General features: G+C 46.4%; 1 protein-coding gene across 1 annotated transcript in view; it reads right to left on the bottom strand.

Annotated features, from left to right (window-relative positions):
* LOC119975530 (zinc-binding protein A33-like) overlaps positions 1-18,905 on the bottom strand; it is a 556,168-nt gene that overhangs the window by 403,871 nt on the left and 133,392 nt on the right. The window contains exons 25-26 of the mRNA XM_038815321.1: positions 8,891-8,917; positions 4,406-4,441 (exon numbers count right to left, since the gene is read on the bottom strand). Coding sequence (XP_038671249.1) covers positions 4,406-4,441; positions 8,891-8,917 — 63 coding nt within the window. The remainder of the gene's footprint in view (positions 1-4,405; positions 4,442-8,890; positions 8,918-18,905) is intronic.

Genomic DNA, 18,905 nt, shown 5'->3' with positions numbered 1-18,905 from the left:
CTGTTGCTAATGATAGTACAGCAATGAAGATCTGAAATTCCCAAGCAACCATAGTTAACAGGACACATCAGATATCTCAGAGTTATCGAGATGTCCTGGATAATTGGATCCAGGCTGGATTCTCCGCCCCGTGCCACATTTCGGCCTCGACCCACCGGCGGGATTCACCATTACGCGTCCGTTCAACGGTGTTTCCCATTGTGGGGCAACCGCACGCTGTTGGGAACCCACCAGACCCCAGCAAATTGGAGAATCCCACCGGCGGAGAATAGGTTTCAAGCGAGTGTGGTGGAGTTGGTGAAATTCGGTTCAGGGAGCAGGAGATGGGATTCGTGGCAAGCAGAAGTTCAATTAAGGCACGATTATGGATAGGAAATAAATTAGAGACCAAATTGAATGCTGGAAAGATGGGGGCTTTGCGACGGTTGCAAAATGGGGGTTGGAGAATGTTAGATCGAAGGGACGAGGCTTGTGGCACAGTCAGTTTACCAGGAGATCTGATTCTTCCTGACAAGGTGGTCGAGGAGCTCATAGCGCCAGCTGGAGGTGAAGGCAGATTATACAGCTCTCACGGGATTCAGAAGAATATCTATACTCGATTATGGAACTTAACATGTGTCTTTGACTTTCATGATGACCCTGGAATAGTAAAATGCTGTGGACGGCAAGAGAAGGGCCGATGGTGATTCACTTTGTCCAGCTAGACAGTTGTAATTTTGATAGTACAGTTGGAATTGTAAGCCAGTTTGGAGATAGCTTCCCCTGAGGCACATACAGAATGACATAGTGTTAGAATGGAGAACAGAAATGTGGTCGCCGAGCGACACAGGAAATAACGAGTCACTAAATTAATCCCAGTTATGATGGGACTAACGATATCGCTTGAACTGACAAAGTACAGGGGTGGACTTGCATATGCGTTGGAGAATTTACTTCCAGGGAGAACATAAGGGACGATTGATGGTAAAGAATCCATAGGGGAGAGAGAATGATGGATTGATATTGACGTTCAAGTAATCGAACATTAAAAATTGTTCGATAAGCAAAGTCTCAAAAGCCCCAACTGACCACAGGCCTCGTTCCCCTTTGAGAGGGAGAGCTGACCGATAACGATTTAACGTACGGATCACCACATTTCGGACAAGGTTGAGAAAGTGTGCCTTAATTTTATTCGGCCTGTGAATTGAACCCATGCTTCACTTCAGATTAAAGAGCGGCTGTCTAGCCAAGTGAGCTAAACCGGACGCCATGGCTCTCGGCAAAGTCTGAGTGAACAAAGCAGTGTGATCATTTACTGAAACATGGGCGTGGTGCTTGGGTGGGCTGTAAAGTGTGAGTGAGAATAGAATACTGGAGGTGAAAGATGTGGTAGACGGTGAGATGCTGAGATGTGGAAAACGTACTGGGGGCAGTCCAAGAAGTAATTCGTTGAGAAGAATTTCACCCTCCCCATGGCATGCTTAGGAATCCATAATCAGACAGCGAAGCGCACTGAGGGGGAAAGGTATTATTGTGAGCCAGTTTTCTATTTACACCACGATGACAATGCAAGCATTCTAATTAACCTCATGAATGCCACGAGTGATTTGATAATCTGGGAGGCAAACCTGAGAGCGATGGCAATAGATGCTCAGCTGGCAGAGTCCACCGCGTCAAAACTAGGAGCGTCCAGTTGAACGGGGAAGTGTTTGGTAGGGTTGTCCCGCAGCGGATTTACTCAGTGCAAAGCTTGGCGACAGAATAGAATTGGATGGTAATGGTCTTTGTTTATAAGGAGGCAGCAACGTTCCAGTGGTGACTGCTGATGAGGATTATAATAGAGTCAGGGACAGAAACTGCTGGTTACCTAAGCTGGAGTGAAGAAGCCTGGGACGACAGTCGAGTAGAAAGAATGAGAGATACCTGATTGCTGTGGTAAGCATTTGAGAGGACAGAGTACATCTGACAGGAAAGATCGTTGAACGCAGGAAGACATGTAACAAAGTGCAGCGATAACGGTTGTTCAGTTGATGGAGTTAAATGGAATTTAGGAAAGCCTTCGACAAGGTTCCACATGGAAAACGTATAAAGAAGGCTAATGCACATGGGATACAGGGTGATTTGATAAGGTGGATTCATAATTGGCTCAGCGGTAGGCGACATAGGTGATGATAGACCGCTGCTTTAGTGTCTGGAAGACAGTGACCCGTGGCATAACACAGGGATCTGTGCTGCGCCCCCTATTGTTTGTCATTTATATAAATTAGAGATGACGATGAGGGAGGTAGGTTTGTGGATGTCATAAAGTTTGGCCGGGTGGTTAACAGTAATGTTATGTGATTTCGGTTACAGGAAGATATAGACGGGATGGTCAAATGATGGTTAAGTGGCAGATGAAATTTAACCCCGACAAGTGTGAGGTGATACACTTTGGAAGAATAGAAGGAAATAGCCTATGGATATTATAACAACGGAAAGTTCAGAAGATAAAAGGGACCTTGTGTTTTTACATAGACTGAAGGCCGAAGTGCAGGTTACTAGGGTAGTGACGAAGGCATATACAACAGTCACTTTTATCAATCTGGGCATAGATTACCAAAGCAGGGAGGTCATGTTGGAGTTGTGTAGGACACAGGTGAGGCAACAACTGAATACTGTGCGCACTTCTGGTCGCCATATTAGAGCACTGGAGGGGGTGCAGAGACGATTCACCATAGTATTTCCTGGGCTGGAAAGTTAAGTTATAATAGGGGCAGCAGGGTAGCATGGTGGTTAGCATAAATGCTTCACAGCTCCAGGGTCCCAGGTTCGATTCCCGGCTGGGTCACTGTCTGTGTGGAGTCTGCACGTCCTCCCCCTGTGTGCGTGGGTTTCCTCCGGGTGCTCCGGTTTCCTCCCACAGTCCAAAGATGTGCGGGTTAGGTGGATTGGCCATGCTAAATTGCCCGTAGTGTCCTAGTAAAAGTAAGGTTAAGGGGGGGGGGGGTGTGTTGTTGGGTTACGGGTATAGGGTTGATACGTGGGTTTGAGTAGGGTGATCATGGCTCGGCACAACATTGAGGGCCGAAGGGCCTGTTCTGTGCTGTACTGTTCTATGTTCTATGAAAGGTTGGAGAGTTTTGGATGTTTTTCTCTGGAGCATAGAAGTTTTAGGGGTGACGTGAATGAGGTATACAAGATTATGGACAGGGTGGGTACGAACACATGTTCCCCTTAGTTGAAGGGTCAGTTATGAGGGGACACAAGTTTAAAGTGAAGGGTGGGATGTTAAGGGGGGATTTGAAGAAAACCTTTTGTACCCAGGGAGTGGTGATGTTCTGGAATGCACTGCCTGAGGGGATGGTATGGGCGTAATGCCTCACATCCTTTAAAAAGTAGCTGGATGACAATTTGGCACGTCATGACATTCAATGCTTTGGGCCAAGTGCTGGAAAGTGGTATTCTGTAGACAGATCCGGATCTTTCATGCGTCGGTGTACACTTGATGGACCGAAGGCCTCTTCGACACTGGATAATTATTTAATTCTGTGTGTTGCGGGAGAGGCGTTTAGGAGATCAAAAAGGGCCGTGAGACATGGGATAAGCAGTCGGCCATTCGGTCATTCAGTTGGAGGGAAGTCAAAATAAAATAAACTGGAAACGGATGGGCAGTGGTCTGCAGTGGCAACCAGGATATGAATATGAATGGACAAATGGAAATATCAAGAATATGGTTAGTTGGCTGCATATTCTGGTAGTGAACTCCGAATAGAGAATGAACATGAAGAATAATTTCAGGGATGAAGGTGATGGAGGTCGTGTCGAGTCAGCTTGATGCATCAACGAATTGCTATCAAAGTTTAGAGGCAGGTGCGGCAGAACCCAAATGTCAGTAAGTGCGTTGAAAGTTTGAGGATTGGAATGCACATTGTTAGAGGTAGCTCTCGGAACTCAGATTGGGGAGATGGACAGAATCTAAGGATAAATATAGCGGCACAAATACCGCTCATCATCCAATCCAAAAGCATCGGAGAAATGTACTTTGGCCCATGACAGTGAATTTCCCTGTGAGCACCTTCCCACGCCACTTGCATCACATGGGCCATCTTGAGAATCCTTGCCCAAAGCTGCGTTTGGTGATAATCAAGAGACGTTGGCGGATCTGAGTCCAACTCTATACAAAAGTCAATTGAAATGAAAATCGACCATATTTAAAATCATTGGAGATTTCTGGTTGCTGGCTTGACTTATCTGTCCAAGATTAATTTCAATATTGTTATGAATATCAGAGTGAGTTAGACGCACGAAAATATGAGCTATACAATTGACACTGACATCGAAGTATTGAGCAAAGTTTTTCCAATAATGATATGCTGCAGTACTCAGTGTCAAACCGCAACATTTTCTGTTCTTTGATGTTGTGAAGGTAGCGTGCATTGATGCTCACCGCAATCATTGAGAGACTTGGCCGATGCGTTTAATTCTGGAAGAGAAACATTAGATGATTATTCCACTGCGTGTTTGAAATTGCCTTACAGCGTTAGAAAAGCAGCAATTTGGCGCATTTGACGGAAAATTCTGTGGCATGATAAGTATCAATATATATATATCTATACAGACTTATATAAAGTAACAGCAGAGAAAGCAGCGTCATTAATTGCGAAGGGTTACATTCTAACGCATAATATTTCTGCTTTCAGTTGGTGTCTGAACTTTGTAACTTTAACGCAGATTGGACGGCACGGTGGCGCTGTGGTTAGCACTGCTGCCTCACGGCGCCAAGGACCCGGGTTTTATCACGGCTCCAGGTCACTGTCCCTCCGGTGTATTAACAAGCTCCTTATGTCACTAAATAGACCCTTAATAGTAAAAAATGATCTGGGTACACAAAATAAAAAAAACCTTAACGCAGATTAATTTGCAAGGTCTTTATGTGAATCGTCCATTTTGCTTTTCGGAAAACATTTGCTTTCAGGAATATTCGCTTTAATCATTCGTGATCAGATAGTTTCTCCGAACAAAATGAGCAGGACAGCATAATTCAGCAGTCGAGGAATTTATATTGACATTATTAGCCGAAATTACACCCCCATCTGGTACGAATAAAATTATTTTCTTTAGCTTAGTGGGCATAATAATATAACCCTGGTTGAAAGATATCATTTAAAATATATTCATATATATTCATTTTGGCCCACTGGCAAGACCAATTTGTCCACTTAATTTTTCATATGAAGTAAAGAAACTGGGTTTCATATCAATTATTTTGACTTCTGTCAAACGACAAACAATTAATAACAAATCATGTATTCAAGGTATTCAGTAGTCAAATGATAGGCCCCAGTTAAGTTGCAGTGGTGTCTAGAGCTGTCCGGCAGTTACGTTGATCAACGTTTAGGCTCAGCTGCTTTGCGTTGGTAAGGGCAATATCGAATCAATATTTGATGAATAATGTTTAAAAGCACGACGCAATTGCTGCAAAATAAAAATATATTTCGACAAGGGAATTGTCGGACTGGCCAATATTTCGGTCACTCAAAACATAAAGGAAAGCAATTGCATCGCCGAACATTTACAGTGACGAAAACTGTCGATTCCCATCTCTGAATTTTGTATTGTCATGGTACGTGGACCATAAGACCATAAGACCATAAGACATAGCAGTGGAAGTAAGGCCATTCGGCCCATCGAGTCCACTCCGCCATTCAATCATGGCTGATGGGCATTTCAACACCTACCAGCATTCTCCCCGTAGCCCTTAATTCCTCGCGACATCAAGAATTTATCTATCTCTGCCTTGAAGCCATTTAGCATCCCGGCCTCCACTGCACTCCGCGGCAATGAATTCCACAGGCCCACCACTCTCTGGCTGAAGAAATGTCTCCGCATTTCTGTTCTGAATTCACCCCCCTCTAATTCTAAGGCTGTGCCCACGGGTCCTCGTCTCCTCGCCTAACGGAAACAGTTTATTTGCGTCCACCCTTTCTAAGCCATGTATTATCTTGTAAGTTTCTATTAGATCTCCCCTTAACCTTCTAAACTCCAATGAATACAATCCCAGGATCCTCAGCCGTTCATCATATGTTAGACCCGCCATTCCAGGGATCATCCGTGTGAATCTCCGATGGACACGCTCCAGTGCCAGTATGTCCTTCCTGAGATGTGGGGCCCAAAACTGGACACAGTACTCCAAATGGGGCCTAACCAGAGCCTTATAAAGGCTCAGTAGCACATCGCTGCTTTTATATTCCAACCCTCTTGAGATAAATGACAACATTGCATTCGCTTTCTTAATCACAGATTCAACCTGCATGTTTACCTTTAGGGAATCCTCGACTAGCACTCCCAGATCCCTTTGTACTTTGGCTTTATGAATTTTCTCACCGTTTAGAAAGTAGTCTATGCTTGGATTCTTTTTTCCAAAGTGCAAGACCTCACATTTTCTCACGTTGAATTGCATCAGCCATTTCCTGCACCACTCTCCCAAACTGTCTAGATCCTTCTGCAGCCTCCCCACTTCCTCAGCACTACCTGCCTGACCACCTAACTTCGTATCATTGGCAAACTTCGCTAGAATGCCCCCAGTCCCTTCATCCAGATCATTAATATATATGGTGAACAGCTGCGGCCCCAATACTGAACCCTGTGGGACACCGCTGGTCACCGGCTGCCATTCTAAAGAAGAACCTTTTATCCCAACTCTCTGGCTTCTGTCAGACAGCCAATCCTCAACCCATGCCAGTAGCTCACTTCGAACACCATGGGCCCTCACCTTACTCAGCAGCCTCCTGTGTGGCACCTTATCAAAGGCCTTTTGGAAATCCAGATAGACCACATCCACTGGGTTTCCCTGGTCTAACCTACTTGTCACCTCCTCAAAGAATTCTAACAGGTTCGTCAGGCACGACCTCCCCTTACTAAATCCATGTTGACTTGTTCTAATCCGACCCTGCTCTTCCAAGAATTTAGAAATCTCATCCTTAACGATCGATTCTAGAATTTTACCAACGACCGAGGTTAGGCTAATTGGCCTATAATTTTCCATCTTTTGTCTTGGTCCTTTCTTGAACAAGGGGGTTACAACAGCGATCTTCCAATCGTCCGGGACTTTCCCTGACTCCAGTGATTTATGAAAGATCTCAACCAACGCTTCCGCTATTTCTTCAGCCACCTCCCTCAGAACTCTAGGATGCAGCCCATCGGGGCCAGGAGATTTGTCAATTTTAAGACCTTTTAGCTTTTTTAGCACCATGTCTTTTGTAATGGCAACCATACTCAACTCAGCCCCCTGACCCTCTATAATTTTTGGGATAATAATCATGTCTTCTACTGTGAAGACAGACGCAAAGTACTTATTAAGTTCTCCAGCCATTTCCTCGTCTCCCATCACTGGCCTTCCGGAATCAGTTTGAATTGGCCCAATGTCTACTTTGGCCTGTCGTTTGTTTCTTATGTATTGAAAGAAACTTTTACTATCATTTCTTATATTACTGGCTAGCCTGCCTTCATATTTGATCCTCTCCTTCTTTATTTGTCTCTTTGTTAACTTCTGTTTGTTTTTGTAGCCTTCCCAATCTTCTGATTTCCCAGTGCTTTTGGCCACTTTATAGGATCTCTCTTTTTCTTTGATACATTTCCTGACCTCCTTTGTCAGCCATGGCTGTCTAATCCCTCCCCGGATAATCTTTCTTTTCTTGGGGATGAACCTCTGTACAGTGTCCTCAATTATGCATACAAACTCCTGCCATTTTTGCTCTGCTGTCTTCCCCACTAGGGTCTGCTTCCAGTCGATTTTCGCCAGTTCCTCTCTCATGCCCTCGTAATTACCTTTATTTATCTGTAACACCATTACATCCGATTCTGCCTTCTCTCTTTCAAACTGCAGACTGAACTCAACCATATTATGATCGCTGCTTCCTAAGTGTTCTCTTACTTTAAGATCTTTTATAATGTCTGGTTCATTACATAGCACTAGGTCCAGAATAGCCTGCTCTCTTGTGGGCTCCATGACAAGCTGTTCCAAAAAGTCATCTTGTAAGCATTCCATGAATTCCTTTTCTTTGGATCCACTGGCTACGTTATTTACCCAATCCACCTGCATATTGAAGTCCCCCATGATCACCGTGACCTTGCCTTTCTGACATGCCTTTTCTATTTCCCTGTACATGTTGCGCCTCTGGTCCTGACCACTGTTAGGAGGTCTGTACATAACTCCCATTATGGTTTTTTTGCCTTTGTGGTTCCTCAATTCTACCCACACAGGCTCCACATCATCCGACCCTATGTCGTTTAGTGCCATAGATTTAATTTTGTTCTTAACTAACAAGGCAACCAAGACAGCGAGGCTGTGACAGCATTTATTTCCCACCCCTAATTGCCCTTGAGAGGGCAGTTAATAGTCTGAAGTGATATGCCGGCCAGATCAGGTAAGAATAGCAGAATTTCTTTCCCAAAGGATATTAGTTAACTAGATGGGGTTTTCCGACAATTGGCAATATTTTCTTGGTCATGATTATACTTTTAATTCCAAATATTGTATTGAGTTAAAATTTCATCACCTGTTGCGGTGGAATTCAAACCGGGTCCCCAGATAATTATCCTGGGTCTCTGGGTTACCAGTCCAACGACAATACCGCTATGCCACCGCCTCGCCTCAGACATCGCGCTTTGTGACATTTCAGCATCTATAATTAGCCATGGAAGATTGCTGAAACACGTTTTTTCATCAATTTCCACGGAATGAGCGGCCGTACTGAACCGGCAGTCTCGAGACTCTAAATGATTATGTGGAGCACATGATGGATTCTGCTGCTTCATGCTCAAATGATGACATTTTTCTATGAATTGTCCAAGAATGCGCTATGGGCAAACTCCACGATGGAAATAATAATATTTCATGCAAGATTGCAGACATATGTTCTGATATCTTTACCTTTTTCCGTTGAAATAATGCCTTTCACTGAAATCAAAATGGAATCAAGTGTGAGCGATCATTAATGCTCTACTTTAATGTCCGTTTTCACAAATCAGAACTGACTGCACGGTGTCAACTTAATTTGAAATCATAATTGGGGATACAAATTATTCCAGCATCCGCAGTAAATTGCTTTTATATTGAAGAGAGATGAGTGTTGAGGTTGCGTGGTTTATTGAGGGGATGTCGTGATGGACGACATGGATTGAGTGCTGAGGCAGGAGACTTACTGAGGAAGTTTAGTGCTGAGTGCTACCATTCCACTGGTTGACACAGAGTGATGATGAGGCCGTTGGAAGCAGAGTTGCAGCTTGGCCCACTTGGGTCACGAGATTCACCGCCAGAATCCACTGAAGAACCAGCAAAAGCTGCAGAGGAAGGTGGCACTGAATATGTTGGCTGCCATATTTAAAAAGATCAACCGATTTAATGTATAAGGGATTGAACCCAACAAGAAATCTGGACTGTATTCCCTTTCGGATTTTGCTATTCCCTTCAAGAAATCAGCTACGAGCTGATTTGGCTCCTGTGACTGAGTGGGTCCCAGGCTTTTGACATGCCTGTGGATATTAGCCTACAATGTCAAGACTGACATTTGGATGCCAGAAATGTCTGCACCTCTCATAAACATTAGTCGAGCAATGGACTTACGGTGTGGACCATGGAGTAAATGGTCACACACAAGGCAGCTCCTGCCCAAGGTTACAATAGTCAATACGTGGTGGAAGTTTGATGAAAAGATGTAGGTGATTGTTGGAGGAGTACTTTCCCCCAGGAATAGTATGTCTTTTGGTTACCAGGCCCGGCAGAAACAGTGAGGGATTTGGCTGGAGTTGCAGCAAAGACAAAAGCCTCATCGAGCATGCAGGCGGCGGAAGGGCAAGCTTAAAGGCTTCAAACTGACTCGATGGCCTTTATTAATGCTGAATTCCCGCAGCAGAGGGAACAACGGCGAAAAGATCTCGCAAAGGCTATTGAAGAAACAGTGACAAGACTTCCGGTGGCGGCCATGGAGGGGTAGGTCGCGCATTCGGAAGCTGCCGTCTGGAACGGACTCTTGGATCTTTTTTGCAGGAGTTTTCACGGACTTTTTGGGGTGGATTGGTGAAGCGAACACTTGCAAAAGGATTCCGTATCTGTTGTGTGGATTGCTGGACCAGAAGTGGCCGGGTGAAGCGTTTAAGTCCCAACAGACAGAAGCGTGTGGAACGGGCGCCGAGACACGGAATGTCGGCCGGTATAGACCAGTGCATGGGCGCAGTGGGCACAGGAGCAACAGGAGTTCCTTAGGGGCTGCTTTTCTGATCGTAAAAAGGATATGCTGGCCCCGATGAAGGCATCAATAGACCAATTGATCGCAACTGAGGGGACACAAGGGAAAGCGAATAAAGAGATAGGGAAAAAGCTAACCGACCATGAGGACGAGTTGCTCATCTTGGCCCTTAATGTGGAGGCGTAGGATTTCCTCCACAAAAAGTGGCAGGAGAGGTTGGAGGACATGGAAAGTAGGTCCAGGAGACAGAACTTCAGAATTGTGGGCCTCCCTGAAGGTGTGGAGGGGTCGGACGTGGGAGCTTTTGTGTCCAAGATGCTGGAGACGCTAATAGGGACGGGGGCATTCCTTCGACCCCTGGAGCTGAACGGGGCATACAGAGCCCTCGCAAGGAAGCCCAATGCGAATGAACCGCCGAGGGCCATGGTGGTGAGATTTCATCGCTTCTCGGACAAGGAAAGCAGCATTCCCGCATCCCCTCCCCCCAACAGCCTCACGACCCAAACCTCCCCCCCCCCCCCCGCCAAGCATCAGCTGAGCACTTGCTCACCCCCCACACCGCCACACAGTGTCTTTCGGTGGGTAATAAAATGAACGGAGCAACAGGTGGGAGAAGAGCGTGATACACATCTACCAGGACCTGGGTGCAGAGTTGGCCAAGAGGTGTGCTGGATTCAACCTGGTGAAAGCGATCGTCTTCATCAAGGGGGTGAAATTTGGGATGCTACACCCAGCGAGTCTGTGGGTCACATACAAGGAACGGCATCACTATTTTGAGATGCCTAGCGAGGCGCGGTCATTCGTCAAACAAGAAAAGCTGGACTCAAATTAAAGGACAGTTAAACTTTGGTGGAATGCGGCAGTGGGGCTGGGTAACACGGTGCCGTTTCTAATATAAGATTGTATACAATGTTGGTTGTGTCTAAGGGCTGTGGTGTTGGCTGGAGGGTGCAGTGTTTTCGGCAAAGATGAGATACGGAGGGGGAGGGGGTCCAGTACTTAGTGCGATTTTTCGGCAAGTTGGAGCCTTGGTTCACCAAGTGTCTCCTCACAGGGCAATGTTAGTGTATTCTGTTTATATTTCGTTTCGTATTACTATTTACTCACTGGGGCTGGAGAGGTAGTTTAATTGCTTTATTGATGTGGGGAGAGGTCCGGACAATGAGGCGATAGTCTGATTGGCGCCTGGGTGGAAGCTGCCGGTTTAGCATGGGTCAGCTGACTCTCGGGAGCGTAGTGGGTGTGAGCAAGTGCTCAGCTGATGCTTGGCATGGGGTTTTGAGTCGTGGGGCTGTTGGGGGGAGGGAAGGCGGGAATGCCTCTTTGCTGAGAGAGGAGGTATCAATTTCGGGGTACCAATTGAGGGTCAGGGGCGGTAGCTCCCTGTGGGGGCGCTGGAGGAAGCGAAGGGCACGGGCTCGAGGCGGCCAAAAGAGGGCGATGGCTTGTCGGCTGGGATGAAGTGGTGATTCCAGGCTGATCACGTGGAATGTGAGGGGTTTGAATGGGCCGGTTAAAAGAACACGCGTGTTTGAGCATCTAAAGGGGTTAAAGGCAGATGTAGCAATGCTTCAGGAGACACATTTAAAGCTCGCAGATCACACAAGATTGAGAAAGGGATAGGTAGGCCAGGTGTTCCATTCAGTGCCGGATTCGAAGACCAGGTGTGTAGCAATTCTGATCAGTAAGGCTGTGGCATTCGAGGCTGGGAGAATTGTGGCAGATAAGGGGGCAGGTATATAATGGTGAGTGGAACGTGAGAGTGGGTCCGGGTGGTGTTTGTGAACGTCTATGCTCCGAATTGGGATGATGTGGAATTTATGAGACGTATGCTAGGCAAAATCCTGGACTTAGTGTCACACAACCTGATCATGGGGCGAGACTTTAACACAGTCATTGACCCCGAGCTGGACCGGTCAAAGTCCAAGACAGGGAAGTGACCGGTAGTGGTGAAGGAACTGAAGGACTTTATCGAAAAGATGGAGGGTGATCCCTGGAGGTTCACGTGGCCGAGAACAAAGGATTTTTCTATTTTCTCCCACATTCATCGTTTATTCCGGCATAGACTTCTTTGTGTTGAGCAGAGCGTTAATCCCAAAGGTGGAGGGAACAGAATACTCAGCAATCACAGTCTCTGACCATGCTCCACACTGGGTGGACGTGCAGCTTAGTGGGGAGAGCGGGCAGTGCACACTTTGGAGACTGGATGTGGGGCTGCTGGCGGACAAAGAGGTTTGTGGCTGAATTAGCAGGAGCATCCAGGATTAGCTGGAAACAAACGATGCGGGTGAGGGAGCAACAGCAACGGTCTGGGAGGTGCTAAAGGCAGTTGTCATAGAGGAACTCATCTCAATTCGATCCCACAGGGAAAATAGAGAAAGAGCGGAGCGGGAGCGATTGGTGGAGGAGATATTCCGAGTGGACAGGAGATACATGGAGGCACCTGAGGCGGGGCTACTGAGGGAGCAGCGGAGTCTGCAGGCTGATTTTAAACTGCTGACCACAGAGAAAGTGGTAGCATGGCTGAGGAAGGCAAGGGGGGCAGTCTATGAGTATGGGGAGAAAGCGAGTAGAATGCTTGCACACCAACTGCGAAAGAGGGAGGCGTCCAGGGTCATCGGGAGTAAAGAATAAGGAGGGTAGCACGGTATTGGATCCGAGGGGTGGGGTGAACGGAGTCCTTAAGGACTTCTATAGTAAACTATACAAGTCAGAGCCCCTGACGGGAGCGGAAGGGATGATGCAATCTTTGGACCAGTTGAGGTTTCCAAACGTGGAAGAGGACCTGGTGGAGGGGCTGGGGGCCCAGATTGAATTGCAGGAGATTGTCAATGTATAGAGGGCATGCAATGGGGTAAAGCCCCGGGGCCGGACGGTTAACAGGTAGAATTCTATCAGAAATTTTCGGAAATATTGAGCCCACTCCTGATGAGAACCTTCAATGAAGCAAGAGAGAAAGGAACACTCCCCCCAATAATGTCACTGGCCTTGATCTCACTCATTCTTAAACAAGGCAAGATCCCGGTATGGAGATAGGTATGAAGATGGGGAGGCACTGAAAGGCAAGTTCAGTCATTTTCACGGTCTGCACCCTCCCTTCCAGTGACAGTGGGAGCATGTCCCACCTTTCAAAGTCCCCTTCCATTTGCTCCACCAACCGGGTCAGGTTGAGCCTGTGCAGGGCATCCCATTTCCAGGCCACCTGGATACCCAGGTAACGAAAACTTTTCTGTACCATCCTGAGCGGCAGCTCTTTCAGTATCTTCTCCTGCCCCGTGGCAAACAACGCGCCCTTTCCCATGTTCAGTTCGTGCCCTGAAAAGCTACCAAAATCCCTCAGGATCCGCAGACCTTCCCCCATCCCCTCTACAGGGTACGAAATATACAGGAGCAAATCAACTGCACATAACAAGATCTGATGGTCTGGGCTTTATGTGGGTGAATAAGACCCCGCGAGTCAGGAGATCGCTGTTGGAGCGCAGTCGGGGGGGGGGGGGGTGTGGACTGGCGCTGCCGAACTTTCCTGACTACTACTGGGCGGCCAATATAGCTATGATTGAGAAGTGGGCGATGGGGGTTGGGGGGGGGGGGACTGGTGTCGTGGAAGTAGCTGGAGGTGGCGTCATGTAAAGGTACTGGGCTGGGAGCTTTGATTATGGCTCCTTTGCTGTTCTCGCTGACCCATTACATAGATTACATAGGGTGTACAGTGCAGAAAGAGGCCATTTGGCCCATCGAGCCTGCACCGGCCCTTGGAAAGAGCACCCCATTTAAGGCCAGAACTCCGCCCAATACACGTAACCAGCAAACTCAGCCAACCCCTTTGGACACTAAGGGCAATTTATCATGGCCAATCCACCTAACCTGCACATCTTTGGACTGTGGGAGGAAACCGGAACACCCAGAGGAAACGCACGCACACACGGGGGGAACGTGCAAACTCCGCACAGACATTCACCCTAGCCGGGAATCGAACCTGGGAACCTGGAGCTGTGAAGCGACAATACTAATCACTGTGCTACCGTGCCACCAGCCCGGTGGTCGTGGTGACGCTGCGGATCTGGGGACAGTTGAGGAGGTACAAGAAGGTGGAGGGAGCATCGGTCTGGACCCCGATAGGCAACAACCACAGGTTTGACCCGGGTAGGATGGATGGTGAGTTCCAGAGCTGGCAGATGGCAGGCATCAGAAGGATGGGAGATCTGTTCATAGACGGAAGCTTTCCCAGTTTGAAGGCACTAGAGGACAAATTTAACCTGCCATCAGGAAACGCCTTTAAATATCTGCAAGTACGAGCCTTCCTGAAAAAACAGGTAGTGGCCTTTCCGACGCTGCCGCCACTGAGCATCCAGGATAGGCTGGTCTCCGACACCTGGGTGGCGGAGGGGAAGGTGTCGGTTATCTGCCAGGAATTACAGGAGGATGAAGAAACCCCGGTGGAGGAGCTCAAGGGTAAGTTGGAGGAGGAGCTAGGTGAGGAGTTGGAAGCGGGTCTGTGGACAGATGTCCTGGGCAGGAGTAATTCCTCCTCATCATGTACCAGACTCAGTCCAATTCAATTTAAGGTGGTCCACCGGGCACACGTGACGGCAGCGAGAATGAGCAAGTGTTTTGGGGTACAAGACAGTTGTATGAAGTGTAAGGGCAGCCCTGGAAACCATGTCCACATGTTTTGCGCATACCCAGATTTTAGAGAGTTCTCGAAAGGGCTCGCGAGGGCAATGTCCAAGGTGCTTAACACACGGCTGGTGCCGAGTCCAGAGATAGCGATCTTTGGAGTGCCAGAAGACCAGGGTCAGTAAGAAGTCTTACAACACCAGGTTAAAGTCCACCAGGTTTATTTCAATCACTAGCGTTCGGAGCGCTGCTCCTTCCTCAGGCGAACATTCACCTGAGGAAGGAGCAGTGCTCCGAAAGCTAGTGTTTGAAAAAAACCTGTTGGACTTTAACCTGGTGATGTAAGACTTCTTCCTGTGCTCACCCCAGTCCAACGCCGGCATCTCCACATCAAGAAGACCAGGGAGTTCTGGGGTTAAACGATGCCAACGTCCTGGCTTTTGCATCCTTAGTAGCCCGGAGACTGATTTTATTAATGTGGAGGGATTCGAAGCCCCCAAGTCTCTAGAATTGGGTTAATGACATGTCTGGGTTTCTCAGCCTCGAGGAAATAAAGTTTGCCTTAAGAGGGGCTATGCTAGGGTTCACTCGGATGTGGCAGCTGTTCGTCGACTTTCCCGGGAAAATAGAAATGTCAGCAGCAGCAGCAATCCGTCGGAGCTGAGGGTTGGGGGTGGGGGGGGTGGGGTGGGGGGGGGGGGGGGGGTGAGTGCTTCATTGGGATGGTGTGGGAAGACTGAGCCGCGTGGGGTAATGTCTATTTAATTGGTATTGTATATTCTCTTTTTTCACTATGTTAATGTTCACTCTAGTTTTTTTGGTTATTATTGTTACGGCTTTTTATTGTGAAAAATTCTGCAAAAGCTGAATAAAAATACATTAAAAAATTAGTAGAGCAATGTAAGAAGAAGCAAATGAAAGGTAACGTCATCCTTATTCTCATCATCAAGAAAAAAACATAGGAGGCAAGATCTATTGGTTGTAACTTCAGCTAAGTTGGCATTGGGCAAGGAGGCCAGCTCTTGCCTCCAGTGTTAAGAATGAATTCTTGCTGCAGTGACTGCAGCAGCTTGAAACCTAACTGTTAGGATTTCGAACGAGAACTCAACTATTTTCAACTTGTAAAACTGAGAGCAGATGCTATTGCCGCACAGGAGTGATGTAATGACTTCTGCCAGGCCTTTGCGATTGGCCTATTAGAATACGAGTTCCCTGATCAGTCGCCCAGGCAGGGAACCCCTTTCTATAAATATAACAGGAAGTGTCAGATCCTCTGCACTCCCGGTGCAGACAGCAGACTGAATGGTCCTGTTTGTTCAGCTGTTGGGTTTGTAAATGAAAGGAATTCTGGTGACGGGACTTCTACCTCCGCGTCCTTATTACAGTGGCGAGGAGGAAAACGGAATGATCTGAAGAAACCTGCTCGTCAGCAGCTGCCGCATATCGAGGGTAAGCCACTGACAGACAAGATGCCTTTATTCGGAAAGTTGGACTCTTTTTACGCTGCAGTGGAAGACTGGGACCAATATGTAGAGCGGATGGAGTACTTCTTCAGAGCAAACGATATAACTCCAGATAAAAAGCAACTGGTCATTCTCTTGACCGCGTGTGGACCAGCAGCCTTTGCCATTATGCACAGTCGCACTTTTCCGGAGGCACCAGACACAAAAACTTTCCAGGAATTGGCAGCTTAGTAAAAGAGTACTTGACTCAAAGCCACCTCTGATCCTGCGGAGATATTGGTTTTACTCAGCATTCAGAGACACCGGGGAGTCAGTTACAAACCTTTTAACACAATTAAGGCAATGAGCCTTATTTGGCCTGACACTAAATGAGATGCTCCGAGACCGGATGGTATGTGGAATAAATAACTTAGCTGTCCAGAAACGTCTGTTAGCAGAGGCTGAGCTATGTGGCAAAGAAGCATTGCAGCTGGCTTTATCCTTAGAAAACGCGGCAAGCAGAGCATATGAGTTACATGGTACTCAGATGGAGGGAGACGGCAGCACCTGCAGTCTTTCGCCGGGCAAAATTTTGTAGTTGTTGCCAGAGATCGGAGCCAGAAAGGAGAAATAGAAGCCCAAAACCATCATCTTAGAGATGGTCCCTTAGGCCGGGGTACAGGAGAATCCATACCCTAGAAGCCCCACCTACCTCCGACGAGGAACGACTAAATTGTTCAACGAAGGTGAAATCAAAACCAATTAAATTGTCCATACGGTTGAATGGACGCCCACACTAATGGAAGTCGACGCTGGAGCAGCCGTATCAGTGATAGGGCAAACAGTATTCAATAAAATTCGTAGTGGACTCCAACCCCTCTCCCTAAAGAGGTTAGGAGGGGTTATTGGGTTCCGGGGTTAGGGTGGAAATGAGGGCTCAAGTGAGTCGGTGCAGAATCGATGGGCCGAATGGCCTCCTTCTCCACTGTATGTTCTGTGTTCTATCTCAATTTAACTGCCACCCCCTGTTAGGCCACGTTTATTCCTATATTACCGGCATCAATGCAAATATCAATATTTCTAATATTCACATTTCCCCCAAAAATAAAGTAAATTATTTTTTTCAAACGTTGCAGTGAGGAAAGATTGATGAAATAGTTGCTATATTTTTGAAGAAAAGAAATTGTTGGCGCAGTTATCTAGAGCACAGAAGCCAGTCAAATGTAGGTGTTTGTAACCAAAATTAGTCTCTTCTCTCTCTGTTGCCAGTCACCATGTTGGACCATATTTCTCTATTTCATTCTTCTTAATCTCTTACCATATTTCTTATTCGATGCTTCAGTGACAGACGTTTTATGTTCCCGTGATCAAGCTTACCCATCAGCGAAACAGTTCCTTAGTATCCATTGGAATTTAAAAAAATAATTTGAAAGACCTCGTGTGTATATTGGCCTTATTATCTGTTCGGCTATTTGTAATAGTTACTGTCGCGCAGTGATGGCCATATCTTATGACAAGAGACGTGTCCAAGTGAACCTTAACACAGTGATAAAGATATAAATAACAGTCACTCGGTTGAGTTAAGTGTACAATGTAACTGTAATATTCATATTACATTTAATCAGTCTACCTATTCTCGCAGAACACACATCATAGCTCCATTGCACTGTTGCTAACCCTGTCCAATTGGCCGAGTATGTTAGGTCTTGAGAGAAACTCCCAGACGCTTCTGCATGGTCTCGGATGGACAGCATACATACTTAAATACCTGAAGATCTTCCTAAAATTGGATTCCGTATCGATACTCATAATTTCTAGTTTAAGTTTCCAAGAAAAGGGTACGGCCACTGACAAATATAAGAAATACACCTCATGGATTGAAGATTGACTTTAAATTGTCATTTAACCAGGAATAAGGTCGAAACTGTCCTGCGGCTCCGTTAGCAAACCAAGTTGCTACATTGAATGATTGGTCAAAGTAATAGTGAGTCTTTAGAGATTTCAGATATTCTCAATGTTGTAATGAATCTTCTATATGTCATACCACTGACGCCGTAATACTCACTCAGTGGTGAATCACAAACCATATTAAAACGAATGACTTTTTGCATGCTTAGAATGTATAGGAAAGTTGGTGAAGAATTCAGAGACAACTCTCAATCCTACATTTGCTTCAAGGAGACCATCGTGATTACTTCCTTGGACAAGAATCAAGCAGAAAAGGATAAGGACGTAGTGAGATTGTGTGTTCATTACAGGCAAAGTGCACAATGATACTGAAGATGAGACACGGAGGCGATGACGAAAGACAAGCCACATTTCCCTGGCGGGCAGAAGAAATAACTTTTAATCGAATTTCAAAATACAGAAATATCAGCAGTTTGTATTCAAAAGAACGAAGAACATTGATTGTCTACTTCATATGCAATTCGCATTGTCTTATATCTGGCGAAACGAACAATAGAGATCGTGAAACAAATTGGGTTATTTATTCCTTATTGCTGCATAGATAGCGAATATTAGTTGATAAAATTTTCATTATGCCATTAATCACATTTCCTTCAGCATCAATAGTAATGAATCATTGGGCCGCACAATGGGCCTATTACTTAATACCAAATGATTTTCGCCATGAAATATA

Source organism: Scyliorhinus canicula, chromosome 13 (assembly GCF_902713615.1).
Source record: "Scyliorhinus canicula chromosome 13, sScyCan1.1, whole genome shotgun sequence".
Lineage (NCBI taxonomy): Eukaryota > Metazoa > Chordata > Chondrichthyes > Carcharhiniformes > Scyliorhinidae > Scyliorhinus > Scyliorhinus canicula.
Note: the sequence above shows the minus strand (reverse complement) of the source record. Positions and strands in the feature narration are given on the sequence as shown.